The sequence below is a fragment of the Centroberyx affinis genome, unplaced genomic scaffold (assembly GCF_046629955.1).
Source record: "Centroberyx affinis isolate AG114_WGS23_722 - 3 ecotype Tasmania unplaced genomic scaffold, CSIRO-AGI_Caff_v1 ptg005309l_1, whole genome shotgun sequence".
In the NCBI taxonomy this organism is placed as follows: Eukaryota; Metazoa; Chordata; class Actinopteri; order Beryciformes; family Berycidae; genus Centroberyx; species Centroberyx affinis.
Genome location: NW_027282647.1, coordinates 25,001 through 43,428, shown reverse-complemented (window position 1 = coordinate 43,428; position 18,428 = coordinate 25,001). Strand labels below are relative to the sequence as shown.

Sequence of the window (18,428 nt, the reverse complement as noted above, 5' to 3'; positions counted from 1 at the left end):
TTTATTTTGGAGCGGTGTCATACGTGGAAGGAAGGCATAAAAAAGTGCTGCACAGTACATCACACGCAGCATAAACCTCTGCCTACTTTTGCTCCTCAGCACAACCATGACTATCAATCATCATTACAGTCCATGACAATTTCTTCTACACTCTATGGTTTGTAACAGAGCTGCCAACCAAGAAGTGGAAGCAAAAAAAAGGATCAAAGCATCAAAGCATAACCATACATCAATACATACAGCCTACAACCCCATACTACAACATTTCCTCTAAATCCAGAATGTGACAGCGTTAGTAGAACAGTACTTTCTTTGAGTTGAGAAAACTCAGGGAACTGAGTATGATAATAAAAACGTTGATTCCTTTTTTTTTTTAAACACTATTTCAAGTTCAAGTGGATTTATTGATATAGCCCTGTCTCAAAGGACTTTACAGAGAATGAGCCTACCTAGATATAACTAATCAACAAAACGAATCAGATTATTTGTGTGTGTTAAAAAGAAACTATTTTAAAATAAACAAATTCATATATACTGTATATATACACAGTATGTCACACACCACACACGTTAACTCCCAGTACCTTACCTTCTTTGTTGATAGTAAGTGGAATGTGGTGGACAGTCTGCAGCTTGACACAGGAGTTGGTCAGCATCTGCAGCTCCATGGAAGTCAAGGAGAAACTTTTAAAACCTTGAGGGAAGATCATGGATTTACATGTCAGGGTAACAATGCAACATATATTATATATGCAAGAGAGCCTGCGTCTGACTGAAATCACGTATTCATTGTTTTAGCTCTTCCTGGGGCCACATAGAATATAAAACAACTAAATAAATGAAATAAACAACTTTTTTTTTTATATGTTTTTATATGCATCTTTAAAATAATAGTCCTTCCCCCATCCAAGATGTACTGAAAATGTTTCATGTACCTAGGATGAATCCAAAGCCTTTAAAATACATTGTAAAACGTCAAAAATGTATGACTATCAATGGGAACCGTTTTTCTAAAATAAAAAAAAAATCACTTTCTGCGGGTTTCTGCAGCACACTGACAACTGTACAACATATTCAGTATTTCTGAGAGCCTTACATTTCTTCTGCTGTTCCTTGATCATCTCCTTCCATTCAGCACGTTCATAGTCGGATGAAATCAGGAAAATGTAACTCTGAAACACACAAAAAAAACATCTACCCTTAATATGAGGAGAAGCAGGAGAGGAACAGGGGGAGAGGGAAAAAAAAGGGAGATTGTATAACAAGGAGAAACAGGACAGTATACAGTATATACTGTATGCATGTACTGTAACTTTTCTTTTATTTCTTTTTCTTTTCTTATCATTTCTATAAATGCAAACTCAAGACTCAAACTTTTGTATTCTTGTTCCAACAGCTCTTTAAGATGTAAGATATGATATACCAATTGCTCCACACTGATTACAAAGTCTGCTAAGTGATGTCAATATGAGACAGGTAAGAAGAATAAAGGTAAGGAGGAGGTGCTGGGAATGAGGAGGGAGGAGGACAACAAAGTGGTAAAAATGAGAAGAAAGATGAAGGAGGAGCTGGAAAGAGGAGCAAGAGGAGGATGAAGGGGGTAAATGACGAAGAGGAGAGAGAAACAGAAGCAGCTAAAGTTAGAAAACGATGTCCTCAGTGGATTGGGAGCAGGAGGACCGTCACTGACCTTGCCGTTCCTGTTGTGGACTCGGAGCGCCATGCTGGGGGAGGTTAGCAGCAGCAGAGACTCCTGTTCAGACAGCTTCTTCCTGAGTCGGTCGATCACCTTCGAACCCTTGTTGGCTCTCTGAAACCACACAGGTGAAAGCATGAAGGCGTGTGTGCGTGTGTTCATGTGTAGGGATGGGACGGTATATCAAAATTCAATATATGGCAATACAAAAATGTGACAATATGTATCGTGGGAAAGATAAATTAATCTGGATATTAGCTCTATTTTATTCTGCTGTAGTAATCACAAAAGAGACGGTTTGCCCATCACAGTTTCACAAACTCTACATCCAAATTATATTATTTGCACTTTGTAATGACATTTTTAAATTGTTGTTTACATTCTAGCAAGCCAATGCCATTGCTAGAATGATTTGTGGCTCAGAAATAAACATAATTCTGCACAGTCAGACTTTGTTGTCAACTTTTATTTATCACATCGTATCGTGGTTGTATCGAATCATGAACCCCATATTGTGCATTGAATCGTGAGATAAGCGTATTGTCCCGTCCCTATTCATGTGTGTGTGTTTGTGCCTCCCTCTATACAGTAAATCCACCATTCCCTCCCTCTCTCTCTCTCTCTGGATCTTGTTCTTCAGGTAGGAGGTACATTACTGCCTGTTGTTTATGGTAATATTGTTTGTTGATGTTGAATGTTTGTATGTCTGAATTTTTTATTTTATCCCTTCACCTCTCTCCCAAGAGGCTAACCTCTCGCCAGGCCTTCTGTGTAAATAAGTGACCTGCCTGGTAGAATAAAGGTTAAATAAATAAAATAAATGAGCTCAAAGCAAATCAATGTTGTTGTGTGAGAACGTCATTACTCATTTTCATGTTTTAATTTCAATTGAAGGATTACAATTCTACGACCCCCTAAAGCCTATGAAACCCTTTCAAAACCCATTGGATAAACAAAAAAACACATGATGGTCAGTCTGAAAACAAGACTGACAATGACATTTGTGATATCTGTCTGTGCCTTTTGTATCTGCGAATGTGTTTGCATATTCCTGTGTGTCTCTCTTTGTCTATGTCTCTGTCTGTTACCGTGTCCGAATAGGATTTGTGTATGATTTGTGAAGGTATCCACGCTACCTTCTCTCTCTGAATCTCACTGCGGAGATGGGAGATCTTGACCTTCATGGCGTCCAGCTCTTCATCAGGGACCTGAGGGATGGTGAGGGGCTCCGTCTCCTCGGGGCCCTGGAAGGTCAGCTCCGACAGGGGGATGTACCACTTACTGTCATACTGCTGGCTTTTACTGCAGTGGGGTGGGGGGAAAAGAGAAAAGAGGGGAGGGGGACAGAGGAGAGGAGGAAGGGGGAGAGGGGCAGAGATGGTGAGCAAGCACGAAGTGAAAGAGGTAGAAAAGGGAGGAGGTGGACAGGAGAGTAAAATACAATAACAGTTTTGAACCAAGACTTCTTAGCATTTGGGACAGAGAAAAGTAGGTTAATTCTATTTATGGATGATACACAAAGTCACAAAAATTCAATAGGATATAAAGGGAAATTTTGAATGACATTATATACTACAAATTGTGATACCACTATGGTATTATTAACCCAACATGTAGGATTTTCTTATTGACGTATGGCTGTCAAATTTGTGGTGATGACTCATTCCACTGCTATTAAAATGTGACTATACTGTCATCCGCAGTCCAAATAAGATTTGCGCTTTCATTTGGGACAATGTGGGGAGTTTCGGGTCAGAAAGTGCATCAAGAGAGAGAGAAGAAAATTATAATCTGACAATAGATAGCAGATCACTGGCGCTAGAGAGTAATGCTCATAGAGATATAACAGTGTTATATCTCTATGGTAATGCTCTCACTTCCACAGACTGATACCAGAGAATGAAAATGAATTTCGAGCTGCAGAGCTTTTTGCAATAGGGATTATGAAGGAAGGCCTTAAAGCTTTGCTCGGGTATTATAGGAATTCTGACTTAGAACCAAAGTAATATAAGATTTGAAATATCCAAGCATCTTCTGCACTACTGAACTCCTTACTACTGGTTGCTTGTAATGTTGGTCATTTAGGAATTTGAGCTTATTTTTTACTGCTGCACTCATTGTTAAGTTTCAAATACATGCAAAAAAAAAAAAGTGAATCTGCTAGTTCTTACCCTCCGATCTGTTTCTTCAGCTTGGCGCAGAGCAGCAGATCAGTGAAGAGGAAGACATGTCGCAGCTTCCTGGCTCCCTCCACCAGCTCCACCATGAAACTGTCCTTCAGCAGCTGCCGGTTCTGTGGCAACAACATCAGACAACAGTAGCGGGTCATTAACACAAAGTCTGTGCTGTCAATAACTCAACAGCTGGCAATTACTGCAGTCTAAGGCCAGTAAAGAGGCATTTCAGCACCCCATCACACAAAAACTGCTGGCACCAACATTTTCCTTTTTCTTGGCAGGTGGACTTAACTTTGAAACTGCATTTCGACCGCAAAACAAATGACTCTCCATTGAAACTCATACATATGACAATTATTTTGAGTGAGCTGGCAGTCTCACTAATGGGGGGGAACTGGTTATAGCATAATATGGCAGTGGAAAGTCACTTTCTGTGGGCGGATCCCAAAGCTCCTGAAAGCACTCCTCTTCTCCTGTACTACCTCCTCCTTTCCTCCACTATCTCTATCTCATCTTTCCTCTGTGACCTAGAAACTGATGTTGATGCCTCCATGTTGCATGCTGTCCTAATAATGGAGGAGACCAGAGAAGTTGCTTCTGAAGTCTCCTTTGGCGGAGGATGCTCAGGTGTTTCCTCCCCAGCGTAAAATATACCATTACTATAATTATTATTATATAATGTTATAAAGTTAGAAAATAGCACTGACTGTAACTGTAATTGTGAGTTATGCAAACTGTTGTACTCACATTTATGAGCTTGTAATTCCCCTGTCATGTTTTGTCAATGATATCATATTCTGGGCATGCTCACAGTGATGTCACCCCCCCCCCCCCCTAAATTTTACAAGACTTGGTAGAAAGGAAACACCTGAGCAACCTAACTGAAGGAGACTTCGGGAGAGGCTTGTCTCATCTCCACTATTGGGACAGCAGGCAACATTGAGGCACCATCATCAATTTCCAGGTCACAGAGGGAAGAAGGAGGTAGTGGAGGAAAGGAGGAGATACATTTGGAGCTTTGGGATGCACCCCTGATGTCTGTAATGTAGCATGTAATACTGTAATTGGCCAAAAGGGGGCAGTGATGTCATTTTTCAAAGAAAAGAACACGTTTTCAACTATGGACATCAAAACAGTTTTGTGGAGCAGACAAATGTCAGACCACAACTCAGTGGTTTACGGTCTACACTCTGTCTACATATGCTGATACCTTTAGTACAACCCGTGGGAAGAGGTATTAACTGGTTAGGCAGGAGGGGTTGACTCTTGTACATATTTCCCATATTTGTGCCCTTACTTGTGCACACAGATCAAAGTGTGCAAACAAATTAACAGATGACCTCAATTTAATAAAAGTTTTTTTGAAGTCTTGATTTAGTTCACTCTGCAAATGAACACTGATTTCACCCACTCCGCATGATCATATTACTTGATTGCATTGATTTATATATTATTTACAGTTAATTATAATTATTTATAGTTGAATTAGCTTAATATTGTGTTTAATATAGATACATTTAGTGGGATCAGGCTTTTAAAAAGGTATAACGCACAGAGATGATTTACTTCTTACTTTACTTTTACTTGTTAGTACAAGGATAATGAGAGATACTGGGCTCATGACCAATATGCAAACTTGGGGATGTTATAGACTTTATAGTCAATCCATTGAAAAGATTTGTCTTGGTCAATACTTACAGCTCTCCCAGGTTCTATATCTGTGCACACTTTTTATGCACATTTTATATTTATGTTTAGCTTTATATTCATATTCATTTTATATTTAAATATAAACAAAATCTGTTTTTTCTCCACAGGACGGCCACTCCTGGGCTTCAGACACCAGCAGTGACCCCCCTCCTCCCGGGGGGGGCGGGCACACACCGGCACTCTCTCCCCGCCCAGTCAACCTCACAACGCCCTGGCAGCAAGGCCGTGAAGCATGACATCACAATCGTCCACAGCCAATCATATCCCTATCCTCATCTCTGTCCCCTCCCCGCCTCCCCCTCCTTTCTCCCCCTCCTTTCTCCCCCTCCTTCCCTCAATCTTGATCCCCCTGTGCCACGGCTCTCCTGAACACACAGTTATTGTCACTGCTGAAAAATACTGGTGAAGGGGAGATTCAGCCGGTGGAGGTGAGGTTTACGTCTTCACACCTCCACCAGTAAAGTGCAGGGTTGTGCTGCATCACTCAGTGTGTGCTTGCTTGTGTGTGTGTGTGTGTGTGTGTAATGCAGAGAGAGAACGAGATAGAGAGAGAGAGAGAGAGAGAAAGAGAAAATTAGAGAGTGTGAGAAATTAGAAGACGTGTGAGAAAGTGAAAGACAGAGAGAGCTTGAGTGTGTGTATGAGAGAGAATGAGACAGTGGAGAGAGAGAGAGAGAGAGAGAGAGAGAGAGAGAGAGAGAGAGAGAGAGAGAGAGAGAGAGAGAGAGAGAGAGAGAGAGAGAGAGAGAGAGAGAGAGAGAGAGAGAGAGAGAGAGAGAGAGAGAGAATTACAAAGAGTAAGAGTGTGTGAAAGAGAAAGATGAGAGAGCTTGAGTATGTGTATGAGACAAAGTAAGTTTGTGTGTGTGTGTGTGAGAGAGGCAGACCGAGAGAGAGAAACTAGAGAGAGAGAGAGAGAGAGATGAACCCTGTTGGAAGAGATCTCCTACTGCAGCTTCTTAGACACCAAGAAATGTGACACATCATCAAACCAGCTCCACTGCAGGGATGTGCTGTTAAGGCATCTGCTCATGCACACACACATGCACACACACACACACACACACACACACGCACACACATACGCACACAGATCCTACAGCAGATTAAAATCATGTCCTGATCCCCCAGCTAAGGATATGATGGAGATCTAATTCCCAATGGCGGATATAATTATTCATTACTAGCTAGATAATGAAGCTTTCCATGATGACGGCCTGTGATAGATATCTTCCACATGAGCTGCTTTTTATCTGTCGATCTGACATTTGTTTCTAATGGCAATTGCTTGGAATGGAAGAGCAAAAGGGAAGCAATATGTGCCAGTCCACACACAATATACTGATGAGATCCCACAAAAAAAACTGAAAAATATGAATAGCAGAGGTTGTCAAGACTCTTTCCTTTGGGTCCAGACTATCCAGATATATTCCTCTGACCCAGTTTGTGTCACAAGCCATAGATTGAGAAACAAAGTTTGAAAGTGGTTGCTCTAATGAGCCACTGGTAAGTATTTACATGGCTGCAGCATACATGCACATCTTTCAGTCTACATCTTTGGGCTTGGGTCTTTGATGCCATGGGAACGGCATATTTATAAAGACATACAACATGTAGTATAATCCCCTAAGGATATTTTCTAACTAGAGTGTAAAATAAGACTGTCTTGGCTTGGTTCTGTCAATCTGCATGCAGTCATGTCAGTCTATATTTAGGACATGTAGTTTGAGTGAGAGATGGCTTCAGTCACTCTGCTAGCTGCTCTATCTGAGTTTTGGCATGTCACTCTGGTGTCAAATACAGCATACAACTGTATGGATGAGAGATACTGTATCTTAAGCCATGCAGTAAAGCCATGCATACATATTTATATAATATTTCATCCACATTTTCTGGTTCAAACTGGTTATCACTGCTTTAAACTGAAGTTTATCACCGTGTAAAAGCAAAACATTCTTCGTTTTCAGTAACTCCAGATTGTACATTCGTGACATTACAGATGAGAGTATTGGTTTTAGGGTTACTAGCTTTGGGAGAGATGATCACTTTTACAAATATTAACTGAACTGACCTGAGGCCCGACAAATACCAAGTCAATAGTCTTTTATTAAACAGAGTGGAATACTTCTTATAGGTGAGGCACCATGTTTGAAGAAAAATCTTCTATTACAAAGATATTTAGCCAGTTCAAAATACAGTTCAAAGTACAAATATTTCTTATATTGTTAAATGCTAATTATTAAATTATAATAATTTACAGATGCATTTTTTTCTTTCATAAAAGAAAAGAGGTAAATATATATTGAGGGCGTCTTCTGTAAATTACCAATTCTAAAAGATAAAAGCAGAATGTGATATCTGGTGGCTATACTGTACATCAAGGAGAAGTTGATTAAATATATGGCCAGAAGGGGAGCATGTCATTATGAGAAAAAGCCCCCAAAGATTTCTCATTTCATAGAAATATATTAAAAAAAGTACATGCATTAACATTTATTTACTCATTTAAATGAACATAGTGTTTGTTGATATTTTTCATTTCATTAAAGACGGGGGAAAAAATCTGAACCGAAATTGAACCAAAATCAGAATTTTCTGCAAGTAATTCATGCATATTTAAGGAGACTTCATCCCTTTCAAAATACATGATCAAATGAAGCCCGGGACTGTGTTGGTCCTGCTCTGTACGGGGCTAGGAAGTGATCCAATAAGATAACAGATCCTATGGAGATCAGGACAAGGCTGCAGCAAATTCTAATATTGGACTGGATTATCAAACAGAAAGTACAGCAATAGATTAGGTTGGATTATTGCCCAGAAAGCCCCTTAATTGCCCAACTACTAACACTGTCTCATCAGCCCTGGGGAGTTCAGTGAAGGGCCATTCATGTTTGCCCAAAGCAAGTTTTAAGGGAGGAAGAGGCAAGAGATTAGATGATGCACTTCTGTGTTACGTAGGAGCTATTGGATATCTATTAATATTGTAGGTAAGTGAACTGGACTCAAAATGACCCACTGAGAAACTACACTGCCCATCAGGCCACAGTGTTAATCCTCTCCTCCATTGATCTCATAATAAGAAGATAAGATAAAGGGAGGGATAACAGATAGATTAAGGGTTTACAAGCCCCTAGCTGTGTGAGAGTGTGTGTGAATCACATTGTGTGGGGATAAACGCGAGACCGGCCACCCAAACACTGGACACAATCACATCTGTTTGTTTACCTGCAAATTCAAAGCTGTCATTACAAATCCTTAATGACTGGATTGGGCATTTACACTGAATCAAATGATAATTAAGAGCGTATGAATATTCCGCTTCATTTCAGAACAGTAGATAAACTTGACTAAAGAAAAATAATGGGTACGCACACAATAAATACTGCTATTCTCATGATTTTTATTCATTTCACACTGACTGAATGATTTGACAGGCACTGACTGAATGTGTGTAGATACTGTGTTTTATGCCCAATCAAATAAGTCCCATTGTTTTACATTTGGATACGGACAAATATTCCAGTCAAGGCTCTCTGGGATCTACTTTCCCTAAGAGAATAATCTGATAAATTTAAAAATACGCTTATGCTGCTGCTTTTCTGTCCTACTGGGGAAAAGACATCCTTAACAAACAAGCTGTCTCAGCGCATCAGATGACATTTTCAGAATACCGGACAGCCACTAGGAGAAATATGACTTTGTCCATCTCTCATAATAGCTGACTGGAACATCAGCTCCACTGTAGAAAGAGAGCGACGCCAGGCCGAGCGCGCTGACAGCACAGAACGCCGATTAAATATTGACCGACTCCTGGAAGAGCCTCGCTGAGTACGTGTGTGCGGGTAATGGCATGAATTTACAAAAGATCTACATCTATATTTAGAGTACATGCTTGGAGGGGCTTCTGTGCTCTCTCGGCGTCCACACACAGCCGCTTACAGGGGTGTGTGTGTGTGTGTGTGTTGTGTGTGTGTGATGTGCATCGTATTGCATGAGTGTGCACATGCAGTCTGAGTTTGTGTAATTTGTATGTATGTGTGTGAGTGTGCCTGTGTTTTAATGCGTCTTTATGTTCTGTTGTTGTGTATGTGTAAAACAGTGTGTGTATGTGTGTGTGTAAGCGAGTGTGTTTGTGTGATGAGAGATAAGAGAGAGGGAGACAGAGAAAGAGAGAGAAATAAAGAAGAGAGAGAGATGAAAGTCGTGCATGTGTATGTGTGTGTGTGTGTGTATGTGCATCACTACTATAGTACATAATGAGACACACACACTCACATCAGGAGCATATCTTTCCCAAAGGCAAACAAAGCAGAGAAAGGAGATGAATTCAGATTCAGGCAGCACCCTCATTTGCATTTTAATTAAGCAGCTTCTGTTTGTCCCCCCCATCTGGCCGGGCCAGTGCCCCTGGGGGCCACTTGCACTGCTCTGCTCCTGCATGCCTCCACTGAACAAACTACAGGTTACTTGCTAATGTATAGTCACGAAAGGAAAGAATGAGGGTTCGGCGCCCCCTCATTCCTGCACTGCTCCGTGGAACAATAGAGATTTCTAGTTGCTGTTCACACTGTAAATAAGCACTGCAATCCTCTTCCTCCTCTATCACTTGCACCATTTCATCTTTCTCACCTCCTCTAAACAGCATTTTACCAATCAAAGGGACCACAAAAGACTGGGTCAGGGTCGACTGAAAGACTGAGTCACAGATTAAACTAGGCCCCCAAATTTCTCCAGGGAAATTAGTATCAAAGGTTTTCTGCCAAGTCATGTTGCCAAAGCATTCCCCATCCTCTGCACTGTAGCTAGGCTGTACACAGCAAACTTTAACTCTGTCAAATTAACACTGCTTATATAAGTCCACACACCCATTAGTATTAATTTAACACTTCTGAGCCACCCCAGAGCCATATCAGCTCTATGAGTGGACAATCAACTCCAAATACTCAAAACTAAACTAAAAATCAACACTTATAAATACTGGAAAATTTACTGTGTATGAATCACAATCAGCTACTCAAATAGTAATCTACAAATGGATTAAATCTGGACAGATATGCCTACGCAAATCCTGCGAAAGCACTGCTAGCTGTGAGAAAAACTGTGTTGAAAGTTTGAGAGTCCTGAGATTAAGTTTGATCGCCACTTGATAACATGGACAGAAACGAGGGCTCCTCATTTACTAAGTTCTGCCATCGTTGTTATCACCATCCTGAGTCTCGCCTTGGACATCTCCCAACAAAGAAAATGTTTAGCTGTCGACATTATATTTGTAATATGCATGGATATCGCTTCCCCCACCGCCACAGGGAGGTCAGAGCAGAGGGTCAGGTATGGAGGAGGTTTCAAGGACACTTCAGCTGGGTGGAGGTTTGCTGACACGGGGGATTGAACCCAGGCACTGGCTACTACATAATTAAAGCCACACTGTATCTGCTAGAAATGGTTCAGTTATTACCATATCATATGCTCAAACAGAGGCAACCAAAATCTGCATCTCACTTCTCCGGGTAACAGTAATCATTGATGATAGGGGTGTTACATGTTGCAGCTCATGGGATAAAATGCAGACAAAAGCCTCAAGCATATTCATAGACTCTCTATGGTAAGGTGCAATATAATGAGCCCCATTGATTTCCATGTGCTGCTTTCATGTATCTATTATCAATATTTGATGATTGGTGTGGAGGTCTGGACAGACTGGGCTGAAAATGGGGCCTGTGGGGATAGGAGGTGGGGCAGGATGTGTGTGTGTGTGTGTGTGTATGTGTGTGTGTGTGCGTGTCTGGGTGTGTATGTTAAAAAGCAAAAGAGAGTAAGCGCAAGAGGGAGAGCAAATGGCACAGAGTGAGAGAATACATTATGTGTGTGTGTGTGTGCGTGCATGCGTATGGCGAGGGTGCGGTAATGACCCCCTGTGAGCAGAGGGAGGAGCCGACACAGGCCCTCCACTCCCCCCCCCCCCCCCCCACCCTCCATTTATGAATAATTAACTTGGAATCTGCCAGTCAGAGCGGACTAGTGGCTCATTACAAGGCATTATGTACGGCAGTGTCACGCAAGCTATCAATCAAGAGACATCCATTCATGTGCGACAAGTCATCTCCAGGGATGAGAGTGATGGTGGGGGGTGGGTTGTGTGTGTGTGTGTGTGTGTGTGTGTGTGTGTGAGTCAGGGGTGATGGAGGCATGGCAAACCACTAGAGAGAGAGAGAGCAAACAGTGAAGCTCCCAAACGCATACAAACGGCCTCAACCAGGCGATCCTGTTATTACCATATAAGGGCATGGATTCTGCTGTGGGCTCTAGATTGGTGAACCCCCATTCAGCCGTACACTCATTTGGCGATGACTAGGAGGTCACTTACAGGGCAGCGTTCATGACTTCGGTTATTAGTGTTGGGTTTAAAGTTGCAAAGTCAGAAAATATACAAATAAGTCAAATAATTGCTACACGCATACAGGCAAAAATACAAATGTAGACAAATATGTAATATGACTCACACACACACACATTCCTCACCTCTCCCTTCTTGACAGTCATGGACTGGCGTCGGGGCGTGGTCTCCTCGTTGATGCTGGACAGGAAGTTCTGGGAGATCCGCAAGGCGTCCTGCAGCAGGGGGTGGTCCGGGTGACTGCAGGGTGTGTGTTTGAGCAGGTCCTACAACACACACACACACACACACACACACACACACACACACACACACACACACACACACACACAGGTATAGATTAAGAACTGGTAGGACGCAAGAGCATATAGACACACAAACAAACATATCCGGGTACATGCGTTCACACACAAACATATGCATATAAAAATATACTGTACAGTACATATTACAGAGTATTAAGCATGTATTGGCATTAAAGATATTGCACATTCAAGCATGCTCCTGTTTTTTTAGTTGCATAAACAATTCAGTCCTTCTCCAGTCCCTCTTTTCCATTGGAGGCCAGTGACAAAACCAAGCATTTCTTAGCCTCACTCTCTCTCTTAGAAATTCAAAGCCAAAACTCAGACTCAGATACTAGCACATATCTAGTGTTCACGATTAATACTGTATTTATTTTTGACCCTTTCATGGAAACTTAAACTAAAAAGTCTAAAGATAAAATTTAAAATGGAGTTGGTGACACACAGGATTTGTACGGAATACTGAAATATAAACCGATAACATTTTTATCCTAAAAAAGAAAAAACGAAAACGAAAACAAAACAAAGGAAAAACAGGGAAAATGTAGAAGAGTCAATGCATCACTGCTCACTCATACTCACATGAAGCACCAGCGTGCTGCGCGTCACTCTGTCCACTGGTTTATACAGCAAAGCTGTGAATAAGCAAGGAGAGAAATGGACCTGAATTACTATGTTTATGTCACTGAAGTACTTTGAGCTTTAAAGCACATCTCACACTAGTATGCACATTGTGTACATTATTACAGACAGAAATAAATCATTTTAATATATGAAAAAAAAAAAAATACCAATGAGAAGCAGGTCAAATTTTTTTTCCAAAAGCATTACATTAATTAAAAAAGTACAATGTTTGAAAAATTGTATTCTGACAAATTCCCCCTAAAATAAAGGGATGTATGTCACAATTTGTGTGAACCAGGGGGATGTGACCTCTCCCTGTGCTTCCAAGTAATTTCCTGTCGTATGGTTGGTATTGAGATCCAGGCAAACAATTACACACCTAGACAATACTTAATTAATTAAGTAATTATGGTCCAATTATGGTCTAATGGTTCAAGAAAAATACAACATGAGGCGACTTACTCTCTAGAGAGTTCTTGGCAGACTGGTCCTTACAGTCCTTGGTGCTCCTCACCTTCAGGTTCTGTATGGGGAGAGAAGGCAGGTGAAATTACGTATTGTAAGTATTATGTATACTCAATAACCAGTAAAAGAGGAGGCTATTCTGCACATACAGTAGCTGTATACCTTATTAAACTTCAGGCTGGAACAGATATAACTGCTGACTAGTTTGGTTCTACTGTAGTTAGCAAGTACAGAGAACAATTTATCACCAGTAGTCCGATCTGTTATCAAACACTGCTGGTCCAGATAATTCCTGTTCACACTGCACAGCTCTAACCTGCACAGTAGATGGTCAACCTGACCAGCACAGTACAGTCCAGTATGGTTAAGCGGTTTGAGCAGGCTCACGGGTTATTAACCTCACTGTAGCTATAGTTAAGGTCGTCCAGTTCTCAATTAATTATGCCATCCTCAGCAGTTTTCTCTCCCCACCATCTTGCTCAGATGGCTCAAAGTCATGCATCATTACATAGGCCATTAACAACCCGCGATGATGGATTACCTGTCTTGCATCTAGACAGCAGCCTCAGTGCTAACTAGTAGCCTCATAAAAGACTGAGGATTCATCAGAAATCGCCAAATGCTTATAAAAATATACAAAATGTACAAAACAAGGCCCCCGAAACCTCAACCATGAAGATTGCATGTATGTTTAATTTATGCATGTATGTTTAAACCTAGGCTAATGCTAATCAATAAAGCATTTTGTATATTTGCTCTGTTTTACAGTTCATCATTTAAATACTTCCCCCAAAGCCAGGTCTTTTCTTTGAACATCCTGAACACACAGTTTACATAGTTAATTGTTGTAGTTATGTAACTTCATATCTGAAATGAGCCTGTCTCAGTCAAGTTGGGCCAAGCCTATAGGTTTTCAAAAACTGGAACTGATGGAACAATAAAAGAGGTCTCTGAATATTCGGTGGGGAATGTAATGCTGCTCAAACTTTCCTAATTCCCTGTAAAATTGGCTAAATAAGACACCATAGAGTAGATTAGTCATCCAAAAATAGGGTCCATTTTATTATATTAGCCTACACAATAGGCTCCAAAATAAGGTTTGGGTCATTATAATAAATGCTTTTAAAATGTAGGTCCCTTATGGTTAAGATTAAAAACAACTGCTCTGGGCCCTTGAGGCTGTTGGAAACCTGAGTTTGGGGACAGGATAAATGTATAAATATATTAAGCTGTCATGGCTTATCTGTGAATAGGTAAGACTGAGCATATTTCCCTGCTCTGGGGTGAGAATAAGAACAGGCTGAGGGCTCTTGGAGCAAGAAGAGAAAACACTAACCGACCTCTGGCTCTAAACTGTGCTGTTCCACATCACTGATAACCGCACAGCTCCCAGACACACACATGCAACAGACACAAAAATCTACACACACACACACAAATTTTGCCTACGGTTGAATTTGTATTGAAATGTTTAGTTCAGAACATTCAAATTCAAATGTGGTGTAAGGATGAAAGCTGTGTGGGCGAATAATAGGAGGAGGTTTTGCAAATAAATGAGGAACAAAACTGTTAAGTAGACGCAAAGTAGACTCTTTCTATGCAGCCGTAGTGAGAAAATCACCTCTCAAAAACTGTTCCTGACACACACTTTAACACTCTGCTGTAAGACAATCATCTCCTTCATTGTTGCTCCTGTGACTGGGCAACAATGCCTTTCTCTCCCAAACTGTCCAGCTGAGTTTTTAGAAACACGTCCAGATGCTGCACAGTCCCAAAACACCTAGCTAGGTGTGTTGAAGCTACTACAGTCCTGGAATAATTAGATTAACCTCATCATTAACTCAGTGTATTGTCAACAAGAATAGATCCACTCTACTATATTGCTAGGGCTCCGGTAGCTTAGCTGGTTTTCAGTATCAGAACATAGTATGCTGCCAAAATGTTTTGTTATCATTTCCAAAACGTAAGTTCTCTCATGCATAGATTAGCCACTGCAGCTGCAAAGAGGTGAGAGAGCGCCGTTTGGTGTTACCTTGGAACAAACTATGGAGGGACAACTGAACATCTGCCAGGCAGTGACTAGCAGTGAGGAGGGACTGTAACGTAAAATGCATCACTTCAATCAGTCATCAGCTCAGATCTGTGATCGGCCAATCACACTGTACTCTTAGAAAGGATGTGTCATTTTTAAAACATCTGTGTGTCTTCTTTGGGACAACACACACAAGTTACTTTTCAACATAACATATGTTAATGACAATACATTTTAACAACATGTGTTGTTATTAACATATCTTGTGTTGAAAAGTAATACAAGTGTGTGTTGTCCCAAAGAAGACTCACAGATGTGTTAAAATGACGCATCCTTTTTACTCTACATTACCAATTGAAATCTGGGAGAAACAAGGCTTCACATGAACGGGGCAGATCGCCAGTCAGATGATCAGCTTGTTGAATACAAGGAAGAATTGTGGAAGTTTAACAAATATTAAGTAAGGTGTGAAAATTAATTGATATATTAACTGTTACTTGCTCTTATCTTAGATACTACTCTAGCACTGCAAATAAATGTGACTGCACTGGTATGTCGAGGATGAGTGTCTGGCTGACTGATCTTGCATCGGTGGGAAAAACATCCCATAACTGAGCAATCAGGTTAAGTCCCTGCAGCAGCCTCGTCCTTGAGACAGAAACCGAACCCCTAACTGCTCGGTTTGCTCGCTCTGCATAAGAGAGTCGGCTGAAATGCAAGTGCTGCTTTTTCTTTAGGAGAGTTACATAGCTGGAAATCTATACTGTCACTTATAGTGGGAGAAGAAGCCCTCCGGTCCACAATACATTTATCCTGCATCTATCCCCCAAAGATACTGCAATGTCCACTGCATTCGATTTATATTCCACATGCTGTAAAGTGTAATTGAATCGCCACGCTGTAACACAAATCTTGTATCAGTCAAACGACCGGTTGATGGGCCTTTTCTTGTGTCTCCAGACTGCTGAAAAGAGAACAAAATTTTAATCTTAAGTACTCCTCGGCGCAACAGCAGTTCATTGTTGAATGGAGTGAGTGCAGTCCACAGTGGTGACATGATGACTACAACTGTAGTAGGAGGTTGTGCTCCCTCCCGACTATAAAAGCTTTCCCTGTCCATCCAAACTCTATTTCCTATCACCCTACATCTAAAACAGGCAGTGAGTCATTAAGGTTTATTAATAACACTTCCTCAGTGAGGCAGCCCACTTGATTCTTCATTGGTAGAGACAAAAGTAACAGTATAAAATACTTCAAAACTTGGGGGGAAATCTTCAGTCCCACCAGGTTAAGTCCCTCCTTCTCACCCTGTACTTTGTTTTAGCCTGTACTTTTAGCCTTTTTGCCTTCATGCCTATTCCCCCATTTACAGCAGAAGTTTCCCCAAACAACCTAGCATTCCTGCTCTACCTTGCTGGCAGTTCCCTTCCCTCCCACACTCACCTCAGAGATTTCAGCAAACTGTGTGTTAGCCTGGCAGCATTTCTCCGCCGTCTCCACAGCCAGCTCATAGTTGTCCACAAAGGCCCGGTAAACACCTAGCTGGCTGGCCTGGTGCAGGGAGAGAGAGAGAGAGAGAGAGAAAAGGAAGATAAGAGGGATGTAACGTTAACATCAAAAACTGACAGACCAGAAGTGTTGAAATGCTCTTCAGTAAAGAAATTGTCCTGCCTGCCATTCATCGCCTGGATCCAAAGAAGTAATTAATACAGTTAAGGTAATATTGGCTGTCACTCTCTACTTATTATAGTTAGAGAATCCTGCTCCTGTATTGTGGGGAGTGACGTAAATAGCTGGCAAACATTAGAAATGACAGTTTCATTCCCCTGGGCTCTCTCACTGAACACTTCGCTGTAATGACGGTAACAGCAAATGAAAACAACAAATAGGACTTTCAGCCAGACAGTCAGCACACACACACACACACACATACAGACAAACACAAACACCTTAAGGGTCCCCTAAACTACTGTCTAATCTTAACCTTCACCACTTAATTCCTGAATTTAAATCTTTCCCTACCCATAACACAACTCTACTAATAGAAACATAACCCTATAAAAAAAATCACCTTTTTCCTCAAGCGTTGAAAAGAACAGTCTTAATAAGAGACAATTTCTCTGTGTTTTATAGTCTTATTTTGATATTAGCACTCAATAAGCCGATAAAAGCACAGATTACGCACCAAACAAACACACACACACACACACACACAAAGGACACATACAGCCTGACAGATGGAGGCCAATATCATTCAAACAGGAAAACAAGGCAACAGTACCAATCAGTAACAAATATGTCACCTTATTTTGACCTGTAATTGCAGCACCCCATTGGGCCAATCAGTATAATTGTGAAAATGCTGGAGAGCACTGGGGAAACGCATCATCTCCCCATGTTTTGTCAAAATGCAGTCAGCGGTGTCTGAGATACTGTGTGACACATGGACAAATGATTGACAAATGTAGCCCCCCCTCCCCCTCCCTGGCCTTCTCAGTGTAATTTAGAAAATACTGAAATGCAATATGGCGAGCAGACCTGGGTCAAATATTTGTAAATACTTTTTCTTGTTTTGCAGCATTCGTCTCACCCTGCTTTAGAGGGCCAGATGGGTGGAGTCCCAGGCCAAATCAATCGAATCGAATCGAAAATGTTGTCTGAAAGCCAAAATACTGATAACTTTCAAAAAACAGAATTGTACTAAAAGGTAAAGTGGTACTTCATGTTGACTAAACCAAACTTTCATATTTCAAATAATTATTTGACCCAGGTCTGACGGTGAGATGCATCATTCCACAAGTTTCTTCAAAATCTGAGCAGCGATATCTGAGATTTCATGGATGACACTTGGATGAAAAAACAAACAGTGTAGAGCTTTGCTTTGGGCCAGTATAAATTTTAAAATGTCACAATGCAGTCATGAGATGTATCATTCCCCCTTAGTTTTGTCAACATCCAATCAGCAGTGTCTGAGAAATGAACCAACAAATGAACCAATGAACAAACGGAAGGAGACCGATCCATA

The 18,428-nt window shown here is 41.1% G+C and overlaps 1 protein-coding gene across 1 annotated transcript in view; it reads right to left on the bottom strand.

The window, feature by feature from the left end:
• Positions 1-589: 589 nt before the first annotated feature.
• Positions 590-18,428, bottom strand: part of LOC139667124 (breakpoint cluster region protein-like) — a gene marked incomplete at its 3' end in the record, with an annotated part of 29,687 nt that continues 11,848 nt past the window's right edge. The window contains exons 4-12 of the mRNA XM_071546539.1: positions 16,847-16,954; positions 13,369-13,429; positions 12,865-12,917; positions 12,103-12,243; positions 3,868-3,989; positions 2,833-2,998; positions 1,691-1,810; positions 1,097-1,172; positions 590-694 (exon numbers count right to left, since the gene is read on the bottom strand). Coding sequence (XP_071402640.1) covers positions 590-694; positions 1,097-1,172; positions 1,691-1,810; positions 2,833-2,998; positions 3,868-3,989; positions 12,103-12,243; positions 12,865-12,917; positions 13,369-13,429; positions 16,847-16,954 — 952 coding nt within the window. The remainder of the gene's footprint in view (positions 695-1,096; positions 1,173-1,690; positions 1,811-2,832; positions 2,999-3,867; positions 3,990-12,102; positions 12,244-12,864; positions 12,918-13,368; positions 13,430-16,846; positions 16,955-18,428) is intronic.